This window comes from Sphaeramia orbicularis, chromosome 5 (genome assembly GCF_902148855.1).
Source record: "Sphaeramia orbicularis chromosome 5, fSphaOr1.1, whole genome shotgun sequence".
NCBI classification, from domain to species: Eukaryota; Metazoa; Chordata; class Actinopteri; order Kurtiformes; family Apogonidae; genus Sphaeramia; species Sphaeramia orbicularis.
Window position 1 is genome coordinate 31,662,926 of NC_043961.1, and position 19,775 is coordinate 31,682,700.

The following is a 19,775-nucleotide window of genomic DNA, read 5'->3' on the forward strand; positions in this document are numbered from 1 at the left end:
TCAGCAGAAAAAAAAACACCCTCCCCCTGTAACTGTTTCTCTTCTAAAAATCAAGAACACACTATTTCATGCTGCTATGAAAAATGACACCAAAATACTACAGTTAGGTAGAGATGGATATGACATATCCTTCCATACCCCCAACCCAAAAACATGCCCATGAACAGTGCCAAGAGGAGGTGTAAAAGTTTCCTCTCATATCACTTGAATTACTGTGGAATTTTCAGTGATAAAAAAAATTCTGCCCACTGAACCTTTAAGTTTGCTGTAAAACAAAGAATAAGCCACTGTGATCATTGTGTATGTATGTGTCCATCCATTTGTGCATGTATCCCTGTTAGCCACTGCAGGTACAGGTGAAACAACCGTGAGCTTAAACGGCTCTCCGGGCAAAGGGTCTGTACCCCCTCACGGCAGAGCACGGTCATGCACCAGCCACCTTCCTAGCTCCACCTCAGAGCCTGTACAAACTCAGCAGCCCTGTTCTCTCAAGGGCTCCTTGTCCTCTGATAACATTTACGCTGGGCTCCATGGAGACGCCACCAGCACGCAGGCTCCACCCGGACAAGGTGACTACCAACAGCACTTATCATCCTAGCTGTACAGCGTTTCCACTCTGCGCTGGACTGTAATTGACTAGATTCATATGTTGGGTATGTCAGTGTGTGCTCCTCTTACCTTGGTGTCTTCTTCCGTGTTTGATTATACTCCTCTACAGGCTGGTCTAATTACCCTCAACCGTCTGAGAGAGTGACCTATAAATCGAGTAGCAAGCCACGAGCTAGATTTCTCAGTGGGCCTGTGTCTTTATCTATCTGTTTGTATCTCTTCTCTTTCTGCATAGTTTCATGTTTTTGTTTATTTTTTTAATTTCTCTTCTTTTAGCTCACTAATATCTTTTTTCTGTTCTTGCCAAACCATACTGCAGTGCTTCAAGGTTTTCTTTTGCTTTGCCTTATCTTTATGTGTCTTTTTGTATTTTTGCTTGAACAGAAACTCATTATTTATTCAAACCTCTGAGGAATTACAGTAGTAATCAAATACTCAGTCAGTCAAACTTTTTTCAAAAGCTTAAGCAAATTTTAAATCATAACTGCAAAATTTTGTCATTCCTGTTTATTGGTGCTGTTACTTTGAGGTTTGAGTAATAAAGGTGTGTTTAAATAATTATATTAGGCATTATCTCACAGTTCTTGTCTGATCTATTAATACACTGCTCGTCCAAAAAATAGTCAACACCTGGATTTAACTCAGCAAATAGTTCAGATGCTTCCATTGGATAATTACTGATTATTACTGGTGCAGTGAGTACCATCAGTTTGATACAGAGCAGAAAGATTAAACTGTGTTTCAGTGGAAAATGGTCATGTGGTCTGATGAGTCTTGATTGATCCAGATTGATACATATGCAAAAAAATTAGGTCAGCTGAACCTGAATTCACTGAATGACCAGGTCTGAACATCAGTTGACTTTTTCTTTCCTGATGACACAGACATATTCCAAGATGACAGTGCAAGGTTTCGTCAGGCTCAAATTATTAAAGAGTGGTTCAGGGATGTCATTTTCACACGTGGATTGACCACCAGAGTCCAGACCTGAACTACACTGAGAATCTCTGAAATGTGCTGGAGAAGACTTTACGCAGTGGTCTGACTCCTCCTTCATTGATACAAGATTTGGTGAAAGTTAAGCCAACCCTTAATGTCGTGATATTTACTGTGACATTGTGAAACCATTGTATGACATAAATGATGCCACAGTGAATACATCCCAAAATCAAAGCAAGACCATTTTTTGGACCAGGCAGTGTATAACATATACATGATGTAATTGAACTCTGCGTTAAAGTGCAATGGTCTTTTGCATGGCTGCATTTTGGCAACATTCAGCTCTTGGATTTCTAACTATATTTCACTGTCTGTTCTCTCTTCTCTAACTGGTTTTCATATCACTCTGCATTTATTTACAGCTCTCATGCAGCCCACCTGCATGATTTTACTAAAGAACACTATTCTGTTTGTTTTAGAGGACCAGTGTTTTTGCTTGTTATTCTGTTTAATTTTAGTTTTGATTTTGTTTGATTGCAAAGTTCAGCAGCTCTTTTTTGCATTGCATCTTGGTATTGAACAGTACATTACGTGCAAATGAGAACAATAATAAATTGTATTAAAGTAGTTTTGTCTTGCAGGGTCAACACTGAAGCGACTGTGTCTCGGCAAAGAGCGTGGCAGCAGTATGTAGATTTACTGCGTCGAACTAAAAATGAACATCGCTACTGTGCTTGGTCAACATGTTTTCTCATCATGTGCCTGTTGTTGTTCTCAGGGTCTGGAGCTGGACCAGGGGCTTTCAATCAACCACATCAGCCACCGCCTGGTTCCACACCTCCTCCTCATCAGCCTGTGATGGGGCTGGCTCAGGCTCAAGCCAATAATAGCAACAACAAGACAAGCACCTACACATCCATGAGTGTCACTGAAAACAATCTGCCTGAAGATTTGCAGCGACTGATGGACGACTGGGCCCAGGAAGTTCTCATTGTGACCCAACGGCCACGCACCAACTCTCTTAGTATCAGTGGGCAGCAGCTTTGGGAGGAGGTTGTGCCTCAAACACATGGACAGCCGATGAGTGCATCAAATGTGAGTTCCTTACTTGATGTATATTATGGATTACATTAGTAATGAACACTTTTCATCAGTTACTGCAGTTACAAAAACTATTTTAATGGAAATATGTTACTAAGGATTAGGGAACAATTTATGTGTTAATTTTGTTTCACTGGGACGTCACAGAAATACATCCAGCTTTCTACTGAAAGGGACAATGTGTAGTATTTCTACTTTCAAATATAAAAAAATAACCTAAAATTATCATTAAAGTTTTGAGAACAAAAAGTTATGAAATTATGCCAAACACGCTAGTGTATTGGGTTGTAAAAATATGAACTGGGTGTATTCAGACCTGTGGTTTGTCAGATTTATGTGTTCACTAGAGGGAGTAGTGAGTCACTCTGCTGGTCTCCTGTGGTGAGGAATACTGAGAAATAACTTTTATAAAGAAAGTAACAAAGTGACAAAAGCTGGAAGCACTGTTTTCACCACTGGACACAGCTCTAAATGAAAAGAATGGAGTTTGAAATCACAGCATTTTCTCGACTGGGGTGATTTGATTATGAGCCTTATGAAGGTATAAAGTTATTGTGTGATGTTATTATTCACAAAGTTCAATGTTTGTTTATCCATGTTTCAGACCTTGTTTGGAGGATTAAAAATGGATCTTTAATGCAGTTACTGACAACACAAACTATACAGAAAACAGGTGATTTGGGGTTTTGCTGTGGAGGTTTTCTGTCTGAAATCAGAGCTAGGCTAACAGAGCTATAATGTAAACTATCAGCTGACACAGTATCATTTTAACCAACTGTCAAAATAACTGACTGAGTTTTTGTTTTAAGAAGAAAACTTGATGATACCATCATACAAATGTGTTATCAGTGAGCCTTACACTTAATTAAGTGCATGTTACAGACTGTGGATACATAACATTGATTCATTGATGGTTTTGGTAGTGTTCAGTGTGTTCGGGTGCATGACTTCTCTAAACAGATGGGGGAAGTCAGTGTCAGTAATACTGGGAACTTCTACATGTTTCCATGAAATGGGGGGATGTTTATAACATATAATTCAAAGAAACATATTAAAGCCAATTAGGGAACAGGACAGGATAGCTTTTGTCCAAGGTCAAGAATAAATATTGTTTCTATAACATTACTAATATGCACCTTTTCTGTTTCCTTTCACTATTGCATACAGGTATATAGGTCTAGAAATAATTAATTTCACTGTTTATAAAACAAAACAATACTTGATGTTTAAGAAGAGTTTAATAAGTACTATTTGCTTTCATGTATCTTAATATATTCACTACGTCTGTTACATTATTGTTGGCTGCTGCTTTATGCCACTTCTGGAGAAAAAATTAAACTAGCTCACTCTGTTGGATGTTTTTTTTTGCCATCCGTCTTCCTCTTGATCACACTGCACAGGTTTTCATTGTGGTTCAGGTCCATAAATGTCTTTCCATTCACATTGCTTCTAACTGTAATAGAATGGTGTTACTGAAGAATGGGTTGTAATTGTGCTTTAATGAAAATGCCCTTATCTCCATTATCCAACCTATTAGGTGTTATCATGGACAGCCCCAGGCCCAGACGGCTACAGTCTTCCCCTCTCATGGCCTGACAACGCCAGGTCAATGCTGATGAGTGACCCGTCTGCAGGACCCCACCCCACTTCTCAGCAGCCCCCTCTTTCTCCATTCAGAGCCTTGCCCTCTCCGCTGTCCGTTAGCCATTGGCCGGGGCTGCTCTTCCCCCTCTCCTCAGGAGTTTTCGCTTTTCCCTCTGTACCTTCAGCCCAGGACGCCCCGAGCCCTGTCTCATCGCCATCATATCAGCCCCATGACCCCAAAGCGAGGACTCTTTAACTTGAGTAGCATTGTGTCTTCCAACTCTGTTACCAAAAAGAAGTCTCATTAGATCTAGTCAATCTTATGTGCGTATACTGTATATATTTAACCAGCATGTACGTAATTATATGTACATACTTGCCTCCTTTTGAGTTTTACGTTATTTGCTATATTTGCATCAACATACCTCATGTCTATATATCAGTACATAATCCTTGAGTGCAGTGTAATGATAATAGTACATTAAAACATAGAGTTAGCCCATCCACACATTAAAGTAGTGCAGTTTTTTCATCATTTATGTATGTACCTTACCATTCATTGAATGTACATAATCACTGATGTAATATTCATCCAAGCTGTGTTTATATAAATAGATTGTGTTGTTCATATCACCCCTATGTATAAGCTGCCGTGTGTATATAAACTCTTGTTAGTCTGTACATAGCTCCTGTGTTTGTACAGTTAACATTAGGTAATCTGTAGGTCGGTGCTGCAGCTGTGTGTCTTAAAGCAGCACCTTATTAGCCACCATCATGCCGTCACTGTGAAGACTTGACATCCTGGTCACTAGGACCTGTTGCTTTAATCTGCTTTCTCAGTCCAAGGATAGGTTTCATCAGTCATCAATGAAATGCTTCCAGCACAAGCGCTTAAAATATCCTTAAAGAGATTTGAAGGAACTTGAACTTTATCTTCAGGTGACAGAAAACACCTGTGAGAGTGCCTTGAATTGCAGTTTCACTTTTCTGAAGAAAAGCATTTAGGTTTAAAGCAGACACTGGATATTCTCTATATGCTTTCACCTTAAAAAATGATTTGAATAATGAATGGGGTTTAGAACATGATTAATTTACCAACAAAAGACACTTGAACACTACAATCCAATCATGTTGTAGTTCATAAAATATCTTAGATGTAAAAAAAAAACAAAAACAAAAAAAAATAAAATATATATATATATACATATATATATATATATATATATATATATATATATATATATATATATATATATATATATATATATATATATATATATATATATATATATATATCCCAATCTGATTTAAGTTATTTAATATCTTGAGTAAGAGTAAGTTTTTCCTAATTCACTGAAGTTGATTTCTTGGGATTGCTCCACCACCTGCACCACAACCTGCATGAATACACTGATATTCTGAATGTGCACAGGTTGATGAGGTTGGTGAGTAATGGGAGGGAAACTGTTACAAAGTGGAATTGAAACCATTAGACAAGGAGGGCTGAAGGACTCAAGGTCCGAGTTGAAATCACAATCATCCCATACCTCTAAAAATGCAATCTGTAGCTTTACATATTGTTGCCTTTGTGGTTTTTAAGAGATTAATGTGTGGTTGGTTGTCGTTTGCTAAATGTCGATACAGGCACATGGAGAATGTAATTTTAATGAAAAGCCACAGCTGTTTGTTGACATGTTATTTGTACAACGCATAGGTTTGTTATGAATTTTGCTTATTAGATTTAGGCCAAACAAGATTATCTGGCTCATCCAGACAATTGTATGTAGAATGACCGATTTAATTCAGATACTGTCAACAAATATCATGCTATCACAGTTTCAGTTATTCAGAGGTAGTGCTATAAAAATAACCATAACCAATTTGGGTATCACTTTATTATAAGGGTTGAAAACAGCCTGCTTTACGCGAGGCTGATCCAAGCCATTTCAGTGTATTTGGTGACATAAACATTATTATATTATAGTGTTAATTGAATTTACTGATAATCCAGAAATCCCATAAATTTAACATGACTTGGCTATTTATTAATACTGGGCAAATTTATTTTAAAACCTGCATTATTTTTTTGCATCAAACCATGATGATGCCTACTTTGGGAATTACTTCTGCACATTTTTTTGTATGGAAATGTTAAGCATTGCCCTCTCCTCTTTAATTCCTTCTAAATACTGTAATCTGTTATATCAGTGTAACATGTTTTGACATGTGACAAACTCTGGTCTCTTTGATTCAATTACATGTAAAATCCTTTGTTTACAAAGTGTGACAAATATTTCTTCCGTAAACTACTGATTTTTTAAAAATTCATTATTATTTCATTATGTGGAAAATATTTCCTATGCAGCAGATTTCTTTGTGCTTTACACAGTAATTTCTGTCTTTGATCACTTTAATGCTTGCAATGAAAGCTAGATGTATGATTGCTTTTGCCTGCTGTTTCACCTGTTTTCCCCACACGTTCTTAACCTGGTCAGAAATACTCTTTCATAAAGCTGTACATACTTGAAGACAAAAATAATAAATTCATTTTTGCTTGACACCAAACAATGCTTGTCATTTTTTTCTCTAACAGGATACAGTATATTGAACATTTAAAGCCAAGTGTCTTTCAGTGTCTCTGAATTTCCTAAACCACTATGCATTGTGCATGTTTTTTTATTTTTATTTTTTTTGCCTCTGTGCTGCCAATGCCATGGATGGACGCATTATGTTTTCTCAGGTTGTCTACACACTGCACAAACACTCACTCTGAGTTCAAGTTTAATGTGACCCTACAAAAGACAAGAATCAATAGAACTTAAGAATTAAGTTCTTGCTCTGCTGATAGTTCCACATATATACATGAATCATACAAAAATCTGAAACAGGACAAACAAGGTTTGTCTGTATTTGATAAAAAGTACCATCATTTTTTGGATGCATTCAGGTCCTGTAGGAACTAACCAGACTGGAGCCTGTAATTGACTTCAGGATAAATCAATCTGTTCCATCACCTGTTCTGTTGAAATTGTCACCACTTTTGAGGTCCTGAACATCCATGTTTCTTACCCTTCTAATCCCTGCACGTTAGCAGTGTCATAAAAAGACACAGCAGAGACTTAATTTTCAGATGTGTCTAATGAAACATATAACCCTATATTCAGTTTTTGCAGGTCAACAATAAAAACATTTTAACTGATATTAATGTGGTTTGGCTACATCAAATGACTGTAAACTCCTGATGGGGACAGTGAGAAGAACATTGAAAATTAGTGGATCACCACCATTACAGTAACAGGATGTTCTCAGGACTCCCTGTGGGAAGAAAGCTCTTCATATCACCTTATCTTCCCTCATGGAGGTCAGATTACTGAACAGGTATAAATATTCACAGAGATTACTATCATTACCCCGTCCCCCACAGGGGAGGCAAGGGGTATTGTTTTTGGTTCGGTTTGTTTCTTTCTTCATTTGTTTGTTAACACTCCAGCAGCAAAACAATGGCGGCTGCTCATCTTTCAGACAGGGGAAGCTCATTGTCGGCTTAAGTAAAAAAAAAAAAAAAGAAAGTCAAGTAATTTAAACGTAAATTCGGCCCTCTGTTCCTTTGTAAGAAAATGGTCTGTGACCTTATTGTACCAACTAAACAAGAAAACGTTGAAATAATGTTAAATTGAAACAAGGAAGTACAATGAGGTTGTTTTATTTACAGTGCAAGAAATGAACAAGTAATTTTGTAGCGGTTTCTCTCTCGATTTCACAAGCAGAATGCGCGACGGTATTAAACTAAACTCTGTTAAGTGAAGGAGTAGATCTCAAAATAGCTGTCAATGAAATGGGATTCAGCCTTTCGACTGATCCTCCAGTCAGCACATGGAAGCCCTGCGTCCAGTCCAGCCGAGGTCCGCCCACAGCTCCATTCACCCCCAGAGACGTCCAGCGTCCAGGGGCGGGACAACATTGTGGCATTTATTCAATTAGCCTCCAGTTTTGAGGCAATGAAAAAAACTGTTCAATGAAGTCCCATTGAAGTGCATGGATGCCGGGCTTTTACAGACAAATGCACTGACCATAGATTGTATGAGAAAACAGCGCAATGGGAATGTATGAGAAGTGAACAACATCGAGTCCATTGATCTGTGATAAAGCTGATTCTGAATGAGCTCATCTTTAAGATGAATGTGTTCTAACACATTTGTAGTCAATGAAATATCAATACAACCGTACATATTTGACCATTTAATTTTTGTAATTTTAGGGGAAGCTGAGCTGCCCTTGCAGTCTGTGAGAAATCGCCTCTGCAGCAAAACTATTTTTTGTCTCCCATTAATTATAATGCGCAAAATTTAACGTCTATAAAAACATTGATTTAGTTTCAATTTACTTCAAACTTGGCATATATATCAAGGCAGTTGATATGCTGACATCACCACATACATAGACATGATGACATCAGCTGGATCGATGCCAAAATAAGCTAGGGTTAGGGTGAGGGGTGGGGGTTTGTTGTGCCTGGCACCACTTGTTATTATTTATGTGTAATGTTTATAGATTTTAAGGGTTGAGAGAGAGCTAGCACAAATACCATTTCATCGCACTTTATTGTATATGTACCTTAAATACTTCTACATACATAAGTAAGAAAAAGTTAGAATGAAACAGACAGCATTTTACCCCAACAATTATACTTTTAACATCTAGCCTTTTCATGGAACTTGTCCATGGAGCAAAACTTCCAAAATATCTGTTTAATGCTGACTATTGAGTGAACTGGGTTTGGATACAGGGAAATAAAGGACTAATTCTATTCACTAACTACTACTATTTTTTCTCCTTTTGATTTATCTACTGCCATTAAAAGCCCTATGTTGGGGGAAAAAACCTCTCTTGTGTTAAAATAAATAAATAAATAAATAAATAAACTTAAAAATTACAAGTGAAAAAAGTTCTTAAAAAAAGTTTCATGAAAATTGGTGCAGTAGTTTTTGTAGAAGTCTGTGAAAGTTGGGCAGGTGCTGCAGTGATCGCATAATGTTCTTGGTGAAGATACTAGACAAACACATAAGTCTTCAAGTGTGAAAGCATATTTGAACAAAATGAAACAGAGGCATTATCCAAACAATCCTTTGGGTAAATATTAGACCATAAACTTAATACAAAACAACCAGACTCCTGGGATACTATTTATTTATTTATCTTTGCAACAGGTGGCAAACTTCCTATGCCTGATGTTTCAGTGTTTGCCTATTTTTTGTTAAGATGGTGTCATTTAAGGTGTGCCAGTATAGCTCCCAGTTACAGGGCTGTGACAGTGAAATGGTCCAGGGGTCTCTGCAGAACTGACTCAGCAGACGTGAGCCAACAGTTCAGTGATGGGGGGGATGCCACACTGTAATCAGCAGCATGGGATCTGCAAAACAAAAAACAAAGAAAGAAGCTTTGTATCTCAGAATAAGAACAGGATGTATGTAGGACGTTGACACTTTAACTGTAATCTTAGAATGCACAATCATGCTGTTACTTTTTCACACTAAGAACAGACTCCGAACTGTACCTGGTAACATTAATCTCCTGGTCGTTGATCTTTACTTTTGTTACAGACTGTTGCACTTCCTCACGAGCTTCTGGCTTTAAAACTGGAATCACAGACACATAGTAAATCAATGCCATGTCCTTTAATTTAATTATACAAGTCATAATTATATTCCTATTATTATATATTCACAAACCTAAAATTCCCTCAGTGTTGTTGTCCGATGGCACCTGTCTTAAAACCGGCCAGAGGAATTGTTTTCCAGCTGTTTCATGAAGTAAGATGAGCAGACGTGTCTCTCCAACAGTAATATCTGTCTCCTTGTCCCGTTTGATCACAGTCACTCTAAAAATACACAACAGGCCTTAACTGTTTGACCTTTGCTTATATTAGCATCATTCATGAAATTCCTCTGGTCAGTTATAATAATTATCTATCAACAAAGTAAATGCTTTAAATATGAATGTGTTCAGGGCTTTTTGCTGCAAGGACTGACAGAAAACCTGAACATTTTCTACCTTTGAATTTGTTGTCACACTGGCAAGGTACATGAACAAAGAGCTCCTATGACATTTAATCCATGTAAACCTATTCTGTCATGCAGAGGTGCACCTTGTTTATTTTACATCACCTTCTAGCAGCAAAGGTATCCTGTCCTGTGTAACGTGTGGATATCTGTCCCTTTCTAACAGTGAATCCACTGGTGTCTACTTCAATAGTCAGGTTAGTTTGGAAGTGGATGATGATCCTTTGAAAGCCTCCATTTGGTGTTGAGTCAAGCTCACCATTCACAGAAAGCTCTAGTACCCAGAAGAACAAAATGACAGGTATATGGAATAGTTAGTTTTAGATTATATATCATTTAGCAACATTTTGGTAAAGACCTAAAGAGGAGCATTACTGACGCCAGTTGGGATGGTGGAGTAGTTTCAGACGGGTGTTTGAGACATCAAAGCATAGTGGAAGGGACAGATGCTCGGCTTTTATTAAAAACCTGTGAACAGGGGAAACTAGAGAAGAAAATGGGTATAAGACAACAACAGACACATGGTACTCTCTGCTCTTGTTTAATTCATGTCTTTCCAGTGAAAAATGAAGTTGTGTCTTTTGTGGCACAGAAATCTTTGTGTTTAACATGAATTCACATTGAAATTTACAGAACAAATGTCCATCTGCATGTATGTTTAAGCAATGAATAAATATGTAGATATATGATGACAATAATTATTTACTTTATTTCCTAAAGAGTTAACACTTACCATAGACAGGTTTATTAAATACTAATTGTTTAAATGGTTTCAGTGCAATACTTTACCAGGAGGTGTTGTTACAGGAGGTGGTGTTTCGGTAGCTGCGTTTGATATCATAGTTGGAGCCCCAAAAACCTCTTCCTCCTCTGTATCATCTGCCAGTGTAGACAAATAAAGATAGTTAAGATGAAGGCATTTTTTTTGTTTTGTGGTTGTTGTTTTTTTTTTTTTTCTTTTTATGAGCTCATTTTGGATGTAATAGTCTGAATGGGTCTGTTTAACATATGAATATATTAAATATATTATATAGAGATGTAAATTTATAATATGTCATCAGATTAGGATTTGCAGGCAGATGAATTTGCTCCCTGGAGGCTTCTTGATCTGAACAGCAAAAATATAAGTACAATATTGGATAGATACTCTTCTACATGAAGCTCATATAAACTGGATACCTCATGTGACTTTGTGAAACTCCATGGCTTTACCTGCCATCCAGTGGCCAACGTACCAAGACACCTACATCTGATCTATTGCTCTGTGATAGTACACTTTGGGCTGGATCTACAAAGATCCCAATTTGCGTGTACTAATTTGTGTTCTAATTTGCGTGTGCAATGTAGAATTTTGCGTGTGGGGTTGAACCGTGGTTTGTAGGTGATTTACTAAGATTGCCTGCGCAAATGACAACAGGTGCAAAGTGTTGGAGACCACCCTATTTAAAAGAGGATTTTGCGTGCACTACTAGTAGAGACAGTACGCTGTAAAAACTGCTCTTGGATACACACTAATGGCAACAGTGTGCTGGTATGATCCAGAAACACAGAAATGTGAGGTTGTGAAGAGTTTTGTCATCAAAGGTATTGCATGTGTAACCCAGTAAAGACACCTACCTCATTCCTCTCCTTATATTTATTTTAATACACTTACACCATTTTATTTTGAGAAATGTTTATCTTGAAAAGCGGAACCTTGATCCTCTCTCTCTAACTTTTACTTCCCTGTTATCATGGTCACGTTGGGTGATAATGACCTTCTCATTTATTGGTAAGAGTATTAGTCCCGCCCTCTGATCATCGGACAGAAACTCGCATTAGATTCTCAGCCTCGGTCTTACACAATGAGAATGAACAGAAAAGGCATCTAGACGGTCCGTTTTGAAATATATGGCTCACCTGGGTGAGTTGTGATTCAGAAAAGTGTTTTAAACATGCATTTGCAATATCCAAATGCTAATTGGAAATATTTATTTTGTTAAGTTGATGGGACCACGTCCATGTGACTGTGTCCATAGTTGTGTTCGTGCCGGTGCCTCATCTCGGTGAGTTAAAGGTAGGGTATGAGATCTTAGGCTACGTTCAGACAGCAGGTCTTAATGCACAATTCGGATTTTTTTGTGAAATCCGATTTTTTGTGTGCTCATTCATATTACAAATGAAATGTGACTTCTATCAGTTCTCAGTATGATCTGAATGTGACCCTGAAGTGACCCACATGCACAAAAGAGGTCCTGACGTAATACGTGACCACGCAACACGCACTGTGTTTACGGAAGTAAATATGGAGGCATCTTGTATCGGCGTGTGTGTGGCACTGATAAAGTTTCTCTACAACCGAAGTCAGTACTATTACAGTCAATTAATTTTAAGTAGAAGATTCAAAAGGAGGAGAGCCAGGTTTTTTGCTCTGGCCTTTTGTGGTACAATGGCTGCTATGTCTGTACAATGGAGTATTTGGATGCGGAGTCGGAGTCAGGAGTGGTGGGATAGTGATGTTAGCAGCTTCACTGACACAGACTTCATTCATAATTTTCAAATGAAAAGAAGTACGTTTAAAAATATCTGTGACCGCCTCTCCATAACACTTTCACGACAAGACACTCATCTCCGGTGACCTATATCTGTTCGCCAGCGTGTTGCAGTTGGGCTGTACTGGCATTTTAATGACGTAAAGATTGGATAAATGTGACCTGGCCATTCAGACTGACATCACATTGCAAAATATCCAATATGTATCAGATTTAGGACCGCATATGAAAGTGGCCTGGGTCGTATTTGAAAAAAATCGGATTTGTGCCATTTAAACTGTCTTTAACAGGTCAGATACAGGTCAAATAGCGGCAAAAAACTGGATTTGGGCCACAATTGGCTGCAGTCTGAACATAGCCTTTGGAAAATGGTTCGAGCAAGCTACATTATGAAAATTCAAAAGTCCAAACCCCTTTCTTCAGACATCCCCCCGAAGCCACACCTCCAGAATACTGGTAAGCGTAATGCTTGTTCTCAAGGGTTCAGGAGCGCTGCACAGCAACAATTCGCCTGGCTCCAGCGCCGATCCATGCATACCTAATTCAGTCTCCTCCAACAACCCCGCTCTTACGGAACAGCCCCAGTTCATACCTATCTGGCTAAAATTACATTTCCTAGTGATTTATGTTAGTGACAAAACAGTTTGCCAGTGAACTTTCCATCCTAATATAACTAATATAGCCAAGCTCTGGCTCTGGCTTTGTTTCCTGTACAAACGCTCCAAGCCTCTGAGAACGAACGATTCATGCACGAAGAGGGGTATGTGCAGAAGTCCTGTTCCTAGGACTGTGCTCTGTTGGACAGAGATCTATGATGTTTCTGGTATATACTGAAGCCATCCACTCAGTTTGGGGGTTACTGCCCCTAGTACCCTGATCAATACTGGCACCACTGTTGCCTTCACACCCCACATTTTCTCTGTCTCCTCTTTCTGCCCTTAGTATTTCTCAAGCTTCTCATGTTCTTTCTTTCTGGTGTTGCTATCACTTGGGATTGCTACATTTATCACTACCACTGTCTTCTGATGTTCATCGACTACCACTATGTCAGGCTGATTGGCCATCACCATCTTAATCGGTCTGGATCTGGAAGTCCCACAGGATCTTGGCCTGTTTGTTCTCTGTCACCTTTGGGGGTGACTCCCATCTTGACCCTGGGACCTCCAGTCCATACTTGGTACAGATGTTCCTGTACACTATGCCCACTACCTGGTTATGCCGTTCCATGTATGCCTTGCCTGCCAGCATCTTACACCCTGCGGTGATGTGCTGGACTGTCTCAGGGGCTTCTCTACACAGCCTACACCTGGGGACTTGTCAGGTGTGGTAGACCCCGGCCTCTATTGCTGTGGTGTTCAGGGCCTGTTCTTGTGCAGCCATGAGTGGTGCCTCTGTGCTGTCTTTTATTTCAGCCTTTTCCAGTCACTGGTATGTTTTCTCGATATCAGCCACTTCCTCAATTTGCTGGTGGTACATGCCATACAAGGGCTTGTCCTTCCATGATAGCCCCTTGGGCTCCTCGTCCTTACTAGGCTTTTGTTTCCTGAGACATTAGGAGTTGGTCATTGTGGGCCATCTTCTTGATATATTCCTGGAGGCTTGTTGTTTCCTCCTGGACAGTAGGTTTGACACTTACTAGTTCTCAGCCCCCCTCTTTTCACTTTATGTACAGCCTCAGGACATTGGACTTGGGGTGAAACCCTCCCTGCATGGTAAGGAGCTTTCTCGTCTTGATATCAGTGGCTTGTATCTCTTCCAGTGGCCAGGATATTATGCCAGTGGGGTATCTGATTATTGGCAGGGTATAGGTGTTGTAGCTATACCGTATGATGTGGCATTTTTACACTTTTCTTTTGTCATCTTAAAATGCTCCTAATAAGCGTGTGTCAAACTAAAATGTAAAAGGAATCCACCTAGTATTGAAACTCAAAAATGTTTAATTCTCATATATTGCTCATATTTCTGATAAAATTCTGACCAATCATTTTATTCGGTCCAAATGAAATAATTGGCCGAACCTGGCTGAGCCTCTTGTCAATCATCCATTATGGCCGTCCAGCATCCGATCCATTATCGCCGTCCCCGCATCTGATATGTGTCCCTCTGAATCTGATGCTTCACTCACACTGCTCCTCCTGTCACTGACCACAGTCCACTGTCCAGGATGTGAATGGATAGAACTCAAATGCACATGTGTAAGAAAAAAATGGATTTATTAACAGAAACAACAACTAAGAGGAACAAACAGGAGTCCAGTGAATGAAGGATGGAGATAAAAGTCCGGAAGTCAGCTGTACTGGACTAAACAGACAGGTCTGCATAAAGCTCAGCTTTTATGACCGTGGGACTCATACAGGTTCATGTACATGTACATGGTGTCATACAGTGTAGGATGTTGTAGGATGATAAATGTACGGACTATGAAACCTCAACTGTCCACGGAAAATTCGCGGAGGCTGTACATTCACAGTGTACGCACCCATCGCCTGGGCACCTCATCTCCCAGGTGATGAGTGAAGACACTGACCCAGCGCTGCACAGACCAGACTCTTAAATACAGGGTCTACTGATGAAACACGAGCCGCGGCAGCTGGATGATCTGTCTGAGTACTGAGGGAGGGGTCCGCGGACACGTCGAAGCGGACTGGACCTCTACCTCAGCTTCCACCGCGCGCATCAGATGAGAGGAGGATAGTGTCAGAGCTCAGGCAGAGGGAAGTGGGCGGGGCTTTGGAGGGAGGCGGGATGTTCACGTTCAAACTTTCACTAAGTGTTGTGAGAAATGCCACATCGGTAGGTATAGCTTTAATAGCCTGGATCTTATTTTTGCTGTTCAGCTGACTCTTCAGGACCTGCCTTACCCTCTGTAGGTATTTGGCTGTGGCTGACCTCCAAGCTGCCTCCTCATGATTACCATTTGCCTGTGGGATCCCCAGGTATTTGTAACTGTCCTGCATATCTGTAATGTTCCCTTCAGGTAGTTCAACCCCTTCAGTTGTGATCACCTTTCCTCTTCTAGATACCATTTGCCCACATTTAGCTTGTCCAAATGACATCCCAATGTCTTTGCTATAGATCCAAGTGAGGTGGATCAGAGAGTCAATGTAACAGTCATTCTTGGCATACAGCTTGCTGTCATCCATGTAGAGGAGGTGGCTGATTGTTGTTCCACTTCGGAACTGGTACCCAAAGCCACTCTTTGAGATGATCTGGCTGATGGGGTTTAGGTCTATGCAGAACAGCAGGGGGAACAGAGCATCTCTTTGATATATGCTGCATCGGATGCTCACCTGAGCAGCTGATTTTGAGTTGGCCTCCAGAGCCATGTTCCATAGCCTCATCGAGTTGTGGATGAACACCCTTAGGGTCCTGTTGATGCTTTTGACAGCTTTAGCCACTCCAGTATCCAGGTGTGTGGCATTGAGTCATAGACTTTCTTGGAGTCAGTCCAGGCAGTGCACAGGTCGGTGTTCAGGTGGGATCACTTCAGGTCCCGGTGAAAGACAACAACGAGGAAAGAGAAGATAAGACGAACGCTGTTTGGCCCCTTTGAAATATGGTAGTTGCAAAACACCTGCTCTCTCTGTTTTTCTCTCTCTCACACACACACACACACGCTGTATAACATGTAAAGTATGTAAAGTTTCACTTTCATTTCACGCCAGTGTTAGTTATGCTAGTTGTGGACCGCACCCCCACCCCGGCTCCGACTAAATAAATAAATAAATAAATCCTCCCTCTGTGTTTCTGACAAATGGCACCCTGCACACACAGACACAGATACACAAAGTGGCCCAAACAGTTTGTTCACTATCCCAAAATAAATAATTAGGTTAATTTTGTTGTCAATGTTGCTCTTCAGTTTGTTAAAACAGAATACCAGTTTGCCCTCTTCTTAATGTTGCACTTCATGTGGAATTTTTTTGTAGTTATTTTTATGCAGAATGTGAACTGACAAAACTGTGATTAGAAATTTGTTGTTTGTTCAAACCTACCTTTCAGGGAAAAGTGCAATACTAATGTTTAAAATACATTTAGTAATATTTTATTTATTTTATATTTGATTTATAGCAGCAGAATTATATTATCGTTGTTATTCTATATTCTATTGACTCCCAAAATTTTGGGAAAAATGTTTTACAAAAAAAAATCATAAATGCATTCAAGACATTTTGAGGGGTTTTCTTTCTTCCCGTACTGAACCAAAAAAAAAAAAAGGAACCGTGGCTTTCAAAACCGAAAACGTAACGAACCGAAAAGCTACTGGAGTGGCTATATATATATATATATATATATATATATATTTATATATTTGTCCTGTAACGGTACACATACTGAACCGAACTGTTTCGGTGCACACCTGTTCGGTTCAGTACACAGCTGTACCGAAACAGCACAGTATGTTGAGAAAGAGAAAAAGGAATGAAAGACGTCAGTCGATGTGTAACTTTAAATCCGCGCAAGTTCCACACCAACATATTGAAGGAGCACCCTTTGACCCGAAATACAAAATAGCAGCTGATATAAGGTAAAAAAAAAAAAAAATATGATGCCAACCTGGAAGGAAGAGACAGAAGACCCTCTGCCATCATTACAATCCCATTTGGGATCAGTTAGGGTTCAGGTGAAAGACAACCACCTATGTCTGGTAGTTCTCAAACACTTACACTTACTCTCTCTGGCTGTCTCCCACACACGCTGTATAATAGAGGAATAGTATGTAAAGTTTCACTTTTGTTTCACACCAGCATTAGTTATGGACAGCACCCCAATGTATATTAATGCACCCCCCCTCACTCCAACCAAAAAAAAAAAAAAAATCCCCCCTCTGTGTTTTTGCCAAATCGCACTCTGCACATATACACACACATATACACACACACACACGCGCACGCGCACGCACACACACACAAATTCACAAAGTGTCCTAAACAGTTTGTTAGCTGTCCTGAAATAAATAATTAGGTTAATTTTGTTGTCAATGTTGCTCTTCAGTTTGTTAAAAGAGAATACGAGTTTGCCCTCTTCTTAATGTTGCACTTCATGTGGAATTTTGTTGGTATTTTTATACAGAATGTAAACTGACAGAACTGTGATTTGATTTTTGCTGTTTGTTCAAAACTACCTTTCTGGGAAAAGTGCATTTTTAATGTTTAAAATACATTTAGTAATATTCTATTTATTTTATTTTATATTGGATTTATAGCATTCATTCATTTTCTGAACCCGCTTTATCCTCACTAGGGTCACGGGGGTCGCTTGGAGCCTATCCCAGCTACATAGGGGCGAAGGCGGGGTACACCCTGGACAAGTCGCCAGTTCATCGCAGGGCTGACATATAGAGACAAACAATCACTCTCACATTCACACCTATGGGCAATTTAGATTAACCAATTAACCTATCAGTGCATGTCTTTGGATGGTGGGAGGAAGCCGGAGTACCCGGAGAGAACCCACGCAGACACAGGGAGAACATGCAAACTCCACACAGAAAGGTCCCACCCCCTGTCGACTGGTGTTGGAATCAAACCCAGGACCTTCTTGCTGTGAGGCATGAGTGCTAACCACTGCACCACCGTGTCGGATTTATAGCAGCAGAATTATATTATTCCTATTTTTCTATATTCTATTGTCTCCAAAAATTGAGGGGGAAATGTTCAAAAATTCCTAATAAATGTATTAAAGACATTTTGAGGAGTTTTCTTTCTTCCCGTATGAATCGAAAAAAACCGAACTGTGGCTTTCAAAACTGAAAACGTACCCAACCAACTGGTAGCAAACATCCAACGACCTCCACCACTTCCACCTCCACGACCAGCTGCACCTGCACGTGCTACAATCAAAAACATAGACATTATTGCCATTCAATGAAGTTTCATGTTTGCTGTTTTTACAGAACAAAAATAGTTTTTGATCTATGTCAGATTTTTTAATTTAAACTATTTTTAACTGAAACACTGAATAGTCCAGCATTAAGTAGTTGACTAAAAAGACACTGTATTATTATACTGTAACTATATACTGCAAAGAAAATTACTCACTTCCTCCACCATAACCAGGAGCAAACCTGGACAGGCGACTACCTCAAACATATAATTACCATATAATGAAGTTTCATGTTCACCATTTTAAAGGAACCCAAATTTGGATTGGGCTTATATCACAATAAGTGTAGGCCTATGTGTGTGTTAGGTTTAATTTGAAAGGAAGATAATATATATTATATAACAGTTTTTTTTAAGGTAACCTGAACCCTGATGTGTTTGCATAAAGATTTGGCTGTGATTCACTCATCATGCCTGGTGCCAACAGTTCAAGCCTGTGGGGGCAGTGTAATGTTCTGGGGATGTTTCAGTTGGTCCGGGCTACGTTCAGCAACATTATATGTTCAATAAGTCAGCTGCCTACCTGAATGTACTGAATGACCACGGTTGAGATCATTGGAATTTTTCTTCCCTGATGAAATGGTATATTACCAGAACCAACATTTTGTGGGAGACTTTTTTATTGTCGGAGAATGTGTAATATTGTTTACTTTGCAGGTCCTTGACTGTGCAGATCAAGGTTATTATCGTTAACGAAAACTAAAGAAATGACAAAAACGAGAATTGTAAAAATATTTTCGTTAACTGTAATAAATAAAAACTATAACTGACTGAAATTGTATTGTGTGCTTACAAAACTAACTAAAACGTGTAAAAATTCTGAATCAAATTCCCTTAGTTTTCGTCTTTGTCAATGTCGGATTGATGTGAAATTGATTTATTTCCCTCAAGCAATTTTAGCTGCTGCCACCATATGATATTTAACAGCCTGTCACTTCTCATCGTTTGTGGTTGAGAGTTGTCTTCTTGTCCCCACTCTACCTGGAAACATGGAGATTAAAGGTGGGAGAAAGCGTCTGGGATTTATTTGAATTCGACGGCGAAGAAGAGAAAAGATATAAAAAAAA

At 39.3% G+C, this 19,775-nt stretch overlaps 2 protein-coding genes and 1 long non-coding RNA gene across 12 annotated transcripts in view; 1 reads left to right on the top strand and 2 right to left on the bottom strand.

Moving 5' to 3' along the window:
* wnk2 (WNK lysine deficient protein kinase 2) overlaps nt 1–5,390 on the top strand; it is a 35,346-nt gene extending 29,956 nt beyond the window's left edge. For 7 of the 10 annotated variants that reach the window (XM_030134744.1, XM_030134745.1, XM_030134743.1 and 4 more), the window contains 5 exons: nt 342–569; nt 719–817; nt 2,190–2,234; nt 2,327–2,643; nt 4,187–5,390. In XM_030134744.1, coding sequence (XP_029990604.1) covers nt 342–569; nt 719–817; nt 2,190–2,234; nt 2,327–2,643; nt 4,187–4,489 — 992 coding nt within the window. In that variant the 3' untranslated portion in view covers nt 4,490–5,390. Of the gene's footprint in view, nt 1–341; nt 570–718; nt 818–928; nt 1,418–2,189; nt 2,235–2,326; nt 2,644–4,186 lie in introns of those variants that run through there. The other 3 variants (XM_030134746.1, XM_030134751.1, XM_030134747.1) reach the window with 3 other exon arrangements.
* A 4,069-nt stretch (nt 5,391–9,459) lies between these two features.
* The window catches only part of LOC115419922 (inter-alpha-trypsin inhibitor heavy chain H3-like), a 35,188-nt gene continuing 24,872 nt past the window's right edge, over nt 9,460–19,775 (bottom strand). The window contains exons 18-19 of the mRNA XM_030134996.1: nt 9,788–9,869; nt 9,460–9,643 (exon numbers count right to left, since the gene is read on the bottom strand). Coding sequence (XP_029990856.1) covers nt 9,529–9,643; nt 9,788–9,869 — 197 coding nt within the window. The 3' untranslated portion in view covers nt 9,460–9,528. The remainder of the gene's footprint in view (nt 9,644–9,787; nt 9,870–19,775) is intronic.
* On the bottom strand, nt 10,457–11,127 carry LOC115420240 (uncharacterized). The gene is made up of 3 exons (XR_003935524.1): nt 11,082–11,127; nt 10,672–10,776; nt 10,457–10,566 (listed from the first exon to the last, which is right to left on the bottom strand). It is a non-coding gene; the product is annotated as an uncharacterized LOC115420240 (long non-coding RNA).